Source organism: Cyclopterus lumpus, chromosome 17 (genome assembly GCF_009769545.1).
Source record: "Cyclopterus lumpus isolate fCycLum1 chromosome 17, fCycLum1.pri, whole genome shotgun sequence".
Lineage (NCBI taxonomy): Eukaryota > Metazoa > Chordata > Actinopteri > Perciformes > Cyclopteridae > Cyclopterus > Cyclopterus lumpus.
Window position 1 is genome coordinate 20,809,805 of NC_046982.1, and position 6,625 is coordinate 20,816,429.

Here is a 6,625-nt window from a genome sequence, read left to right on the forward strand (position 1 = left end):
TATTATAATGTATTTGGGTCAAGCTGCTCCTCCTGTTAAGCCCACTTTACAGCAGCCCACTGCTCCTAATGCCTATGGATTCATTTCATGTATTTGTATGTATATGATGAATGTAAACCCTTATGGTGATATCAGTATTAGCCACTATTTTTATCTGTCATCTATCCAGTTATGAAAAGCACTATTTATACAGAATATCAAGCAACTATGACAGTTGTATTCCACAGATTTAGTGAGGTGCTTCTACAATGATGGGAAACCTGCAAGAGGTAATGGTCCAAATCAAAACAGCAGAGGCAGAGTTTAAATCTCTAAATATGGATCGAGCTCAACACATGCTGAATCCTACATGTCCCATGATGCAATGGCACAGCGTTCATCACGTGTCTTTCAATCTTCACAGCCCATATTTGGAGTGCAGGTTCTTTTTCCTCAAGTGTAGTTTTTACCCAGGATCATTTATCTTTGACCATGTTTGTCAGTCGGTGCTTATACACTTTGTGTGATTGTATTTCACTGGAGTCATTTTATACATTGATAATGGGGACACAATGCTTTTTTTATTTCTTCCCACATTTCAATTGCTTCCCAAACAATAATTGAGTCCTATACCAACATCTCTTAAAATTGAAAATAAAGTGCAACAATTAAACATTGTGTTATTTCATATATTTAAAGTTATCTAATAAGCGCATTTATTTGTGGGGTGAGAAAAAGAGGATTACCTTTAAGTAGCCAAGGTGATAATACTTACTTTTCCTATGTAAAGGTTTAACTGGGATTTACTGAACCAATTAACCTCTTTTTTTTTTAAATGTGAAAGGGTGACATCTAGCGTCCATAACATGCACTGCAGGGCATTCGGATTTAACCATAGGTTATATAATACTCACATATTTAAGGACATGGCTGCACACCTTTTTCTTTTTTTTTTATCCTGCGTATAAGTGCATTGTGAATATTTTTTTAGTTACTGGAATAAGAATGAATAAAACATTTACTGCCGAGGTAAAGAGAAAACGTAACCGGACGCAGCGTTTCCGGTCTCCCCGGGTCACATGCTCCGTCAAGCTGGATCAGCTGACACCACCCAAGCGCCTCCTGTCGAGCCTCCATCGACCTGATAGTCTTCTTTAAAACAAACCAACAAAAAAAAAAACGCCATTATCTCGTCGCTGGCGTCAACACATTTGTGGATCTGAAGCCGATCCAGCGGGTTCCACGGCCGGGTAGATGCTGCTAGAGTGGATGATGAACGGACACGCTATCTTGTACACGGGGGTCACTTTGGCCTTCTGGACCACCATACTAGTCGTCGGTAAGATTTATATATATTTCTCCTTTTTTTTATAAATATAAGTAATTTAATGAGTTAATAAATCCCCGTGTAACAATGGCCGTGTGGCCGGTCGGTCTTTATTCGCGTTGACAGCTGGAAATTTGGGACCCGACTACATCACGGGACGAGAGGCTCCGCAGCTGTTTCCATTTTTGTTTGCTAGCTATACCGTCGATAGGGTTTAAGAGTACCGGGGGGGAGATACGGTTAGACTACCGGGGGGGGGGGGCTACGGTTATATAACTTAATAACAAGCAGACGCAGTGTTGGTGAACACAATTCACACTTTTAAAAGGGAAAAGTCGCTCGCTTTTAGCATTTATTGCTACTGGACGTCAGTTAGCGTTAGCTAGCGGTGACGTGACGTGACGTGACGTGACGTGACGTGACGTGACTCCCTGGCCCTCCCGGAGTCATTTAGTTCCCGTTAACCGAGCTGACGTTAACCGGTAACGTAACGGCTACGCGGCTGAAACGGTCACACAACGGAGGTTATAACTTCACACGACTTTTAGCGCATGCGCACTGGCTCAGACGCAGCTCAAGGGTGTGGGTGTGGGGGGGGGATATCATATGAAGGCTGTAGCATGCTGTACATGAGACACACGCACACACACACACACACGTAGATGTGCATCTGATTGACCTTTTCTTTCACAATGTCTTCCCGTGTCTCCAGGGCTCTGCTACACCATCTTTGACCTGGGTTTCCGCTTCGATGTGGCATGGTAAGCATAATTTGGGGATGAACCGATTTAGTTTTTATTGCGCACCCACAATTATGCCATCATCAAGGGTCGTTCAAGCATTGTGCGGCATTAGAAGTGGAGCTCATCATCATCATCATCAGCTGCTCTTCTTCTTCTCTGCTCCAGGTTCCTGACGGAGACCTCTCCCTTCATGTGGGCCAATCTGGGCATCGGCTTGGCCATCTCTCTGTCTGTGGTGGGAGCCGCCTGGTGAGTAGGAGCCCGGTTTGAAGTGTCGGACTTCCTCTTTCTCTTGACGCCCTCCAGAAAAAGTACATCATGTGGAAATGTGGAACTGGAAAACATTAGAAGCAGTTGTGTTCCTTTTTTTTGTGTCCGCAATGAACTGGTGAATCATAATGCTGAATGTGTCGGTTATAACTAAACGTGTTTTTCATGCACTTTTATTTATGTATCTTTCTGCCTGCGTAGACTCATGTCACCTTCTTTTAAAAGTTGCTCTTGAACACACCGTATAGACAACAGCTGAGGGCCTTTTTCTAAGAACTTTTCAGAGAGAACAACAAAAGAAACTAGCCGAAAACAAAATAATGTTAGTATAAATATAATATAAAAGACGCTGGCCAATTGAATCCCCCGCGTGAGCAGCCAATCAGAGAGCTCCCTGTGACAGACTTTCTTTGATGTTGATTCATTAAGCAGACGGCTCTAACGACGCTCGTGTGCAAAGTTTTTTTGGGTGCTCATCTCGTGTCACCTGGTAGTTCGTTATAAATGTTGTGCTGTTTGTACCTTTTTTGTTTTCCAGGGGGATCTACATCACCGGCTCAAGCATCCTCGGTGGCGGAGTCAAGGCTCCACGAATCAAAACCAAGAATTTGGTTAGGTGGGCTCATTCAAGATAAAAAAAAAATGTTTTTTATTTTATTTTACACTGCAATTTCTGAGCTTAGTAAAGTACTCATCCATCTTTCTTTCCATCCTGAAACTTAATGAGCTCAGCTGCATAGTTTTATCTTGCTAAACGCACTTAAATACTGCTGCTAAACGAAGGTGGTTGAAATATCCCATTTATTCCTCTAATATCAGAAATATCTGTAAATGCCGCTCCAATGAGAACTGCAGCTTTGTGGGAACAAGCTGCCGATTTTTTTTTAAACGCAAACGCTTCTCTTACTTTCTGTTTTCCTTTTCTTTTTTTAATGTCTCCCTTTTAGCATCATCTTCTGTGAAGCAGTGGCCATCTATGGCATCATCATGGCCATCGTAATCAGCAACATGGCCGAGGTAGGAAAGCATTTTACATATGGGACGGAAAGCTTGATCACAAGTTTAATGATGTCAACAACGGAGGAAGTGTGTGTGTGTGTGTATATATATTTATATATATTTTATTTATTTTTGGGCTCTAAAAATAAACTCTTTCATCCTCTAGAACTTCACTGGAACCACCCCTGAGACCATCGGGGCAAGGAACTACCAAGCTGGTGAGAAGACCCACAAAGCTGCTGAACGCATACGAAAGAAAAATATTCTTTCCAAAACAACATTAAATAAAACGGCACCCGGTATTCACTAAATATATGACACAAATTGTGAATATTTAATGATGCTTCAACCCGGAAAAATAATAATGTTTTAATGTAACTGGTAGCAGGTTAAATGCTTAGAAACTTACAAATATTAAAAACATTTTTTTGCAAAAATCAACGAGATAAAACTATGAGAAATGCTTTAAAAATAACATCTAAAAGGGACAAAAAATGTTTTTTGAGATGCATCGGAACTATGGTTTATATTTCATGGAGGAACTATTTTCTTTAGTCAAACTCTACAATTAGACAACGCTCACAGGAAATGATATTTCTATATATATATTTATGTCACAGGAAATGATATTTCTATATATATTTATATTTATGTCACAGGAAATGATATTTCCCGTAGTGGGTTGACACCCGGGGGGCGGGGCCTTTGACTCACGTGATTTCCGCCCCTCCAGGTTACTCCATGTTCGGAGCCGGTCTGACCGTCGGCTTCTCCAACCTCTTCTGCGGCATCTGCGTGGGCATCGTGGGCAGCGGCGCCGCTCTGGCCGACGCCCAGAACGCCAACCTCTTCGTGAAGATCCTCATCGTGGAAATCTTCGGCAGCGCCATCGGCCTGTTTGGCGTCATCGTGGCCATTCTGCAGGTGAGCGAGGAGGAGGCGTTGATGGATCCGTTGTTGTTGTTTTGAAATTGTAATAATTGGTTCATTTGCTCTCTCCCGCAGACATCGAAAGTAAAGATGGGCGACTAAGAAGATGCGTTCACACGCTGAGAGAAAAAAAAGAATAGAAGACGCTGCTGGAAAAATAAGACGGATTATTGTGTAAATACATCGTAAATTATTTAAATGTCTCTATTTGCCCGGTATTGTTTTTAACCCATCATTTATGCAAGAGTGGTACGTGCACATGCATGTTGAATAAGAGAAGTGTGTGTGTGTGTGTGTGTGGGGGTTGCATTGAATCGCCCTCAAAACTCACAGATGGGTTGATGGCAGTTTTTCCTCTGACCACTCTTGGATAAATTATGAGTTTAAAAATGACACTGGAGAATTTGAAAAAATATTTCTGTGTGTGCTGGACAAGTGATTTTTTTCTTTTTCATGTGAAGCATGAGGGTGTTTGCCATTGTGGTTATTACTGTAGCCTGGTCTGTCGGTTATTTGTTGTTTGTTCTTTCTTTTTCTCACTTTTTGTAACTTCTTATGCTCATAATAAGCAAGCCGGCCCCGATACAGTATTTATGTTTGTCGTAGGCCTCTCTCGCTGTAGAAGTGTGTGTGTGTGTGTGTGAGAGAGAGAGAGAATCTATGAAGTTGAGGATTGGGAAAACACTGATCTGGAATCAGCAGTGAGGTCGCCGGAGGGCTGGACGTGCTCTCAATACGTCACCCGGTCCTTTACTTCCGAAGCTGCGATATCTCTCCGGTTGAAGCCAGTGAGCCTCCTCCTGTACACGGCCGGCGGCCATGTTTACCCCCCGAGTCTCTGTTTGTTTTTAACCAGGTTTCCCTTTTCAGTAGTTTTTACAAAGGCGGCTTACTGGAGCGGTTCTGGATACCCAAAATAATCCCTCTTTCTTTTCTTTTATTTGCAGATGCTCAAGTTTAAGTCATAATTGCTGCCCTCTTTCTGAAGTCACTATTCAACCTTTTAAATCATCTTAGACAGGAAAGAGTCATTTACTCTAGAGCGCCCCTCTGTTCCCAGTTATTACCTTACACTCCGTAACAGTGAACATCACCTGTAGTACAGGAGGTCTTTAGGGGTGATGCTTTTGTATAGACTGGTCCTCAAACCTCAGGTGGCACGGAGAGGCACACACAGACTCTATGACATCATCAACTTCACGGGTGACGGCTTTTAAAAAAAAAAAAAAAAAAATCCTTATTTTACACACAAATTCTACAAATCCTCACTTTATTTTATTTTTTTATGAAAACTGTCTTGTTTTTGAATGTTCCTCTTAACATGTTGGCTGTACAAAATCCGCGTTCCCCAATATTTTCTAACATTCCTTGACAGCTTATCGTGTGTGTGTGTGTGTGTGTGTGTGTAAAGCCGAGTTGTATTTGTGGGTAGAGTGCAATTTGAATGATACAATTTGACTTCTGCTAAATCACAACAAAAGCCATCAAAAACAATGTTGTCATGGAAGTTGTTGTGTACTTTTTTCTTTGGTGTCGGCACAGGCTGGTTATGAATCGTCTCAAATCTTTAATTTGTCCCCTTAAACCAGCTTGTGGAGTACACGCATCGAATCTTAAGGGGAGACTGAAGGTCTTTAATGAGTCTAGACCTCGTCCCAAAAGGTGTCGCGTCAGCACCGTGACCTTTGCCCTTTTAAGATGGCGCTGTACTCAAACCGAGCCGTGTCTCCAGCCTTCCTTTGGCGCACCAGGCTGCGTACCACACCTTTCAGTGCGTGTCGTTGGTACCGTGTGTGACTTCTGTTGATGTGGTTGGTGATCAGACAAATAAACTCATTGTTTTTTTGACATTGTGTATATGACGATATAACAAAAAAAAAAACGGGATCTTCCTTCTGGCTTCATAAATGTCCTTGAGAAAATAAAAATTGTCCAAATCGAGATCCAAGGTCGTGTTTTTTTTGTCCCATAATGATAACCGAGTCCAGTCAGATCGGTTCTGTGTGTTTTTATATGAGATATGTGATGGTCCTGGTTCCTGCAGTAATGTCCTGCTGCCACTAGGTGGAGCAGAGCACCACGACATCTGTCCCATCCATGAAACTCACACGAGGAGGCGTTATTGTTGTCCATACAAATAAGAACCATAAAGCATAGTTAGCATGGTTTAAGCATGAGTATATAAACACATGTTCCACAAATACTATTTTTTATGACATTTGTTTTGGTGCCAGATGATCTAGAAAATATAAAACTGTAAGGACAAAAAAGGGCCTTCAGAGCTGTTAGCCAATTAATAAAAATAAACAAGTATTAAAGACCAAACCAAAGCGTTTTAATTGTAATAAAAAAACAAAAAACAAACATAAACTGGAAT

General features: G+C 41.6%; 1 protein-coding gene across 1 annotated transcript; it reads left to right on the forward strand.

Moving 5' to 3' along the window:
- The first annotated feature begins 1,036 nt into the window (after window positions 1–1,036).
- Window positions 1,037–6,189, forward strand: atp6v0b (ATPase H+ transporting V0 subunit b). The gene is made up of 8 exons (XM_034555706.1): window positions 1,037–1,318; window positions 2,019–2,067; window positions 2,215–2,298; window positions 2,858–2,935; window positions 3,267–3,336; window positions 3,485–3,536; window positions 4,052–4,242; window positions 4,324–6,189. Exons 1-8 carry the CDS (start codon window positions 1,234–1,236, stop codon window positions 4,348–4,350), a joined length of 636 nt encoding a protein of 211 aa, XP_034411597.1. The 5' UTR covers window positions 1,037–1,233; the 3' UTR covers window positions 4,351–6,189.
- Window positions 6,190–6,625: the final 436 nt, after the last annotated feature.

Coding starts and splice junctions, on each gene's coding strand:
- atp6v0b (XM_034555706.1), top strand. CDS start 1,234: ATGCTGCTAGAGTGGATGATGAACGGACACGCTATCTTGTACACGGGG. Junction 2,068..2,214: donor TTCCGCTTCGATGTGGCATG/GTAAGCATAATT, acceptor TCTCTGCTCCAG/GTTCCTGACGGAGACCTCTC. Junction 3,537..4,051: donor GGCAAGGAACTACCAAGCTG/GTGAGAAGACCC, acceptor CCGCCCCTCCAG/GTTACTCCATGTTCGGAGCC.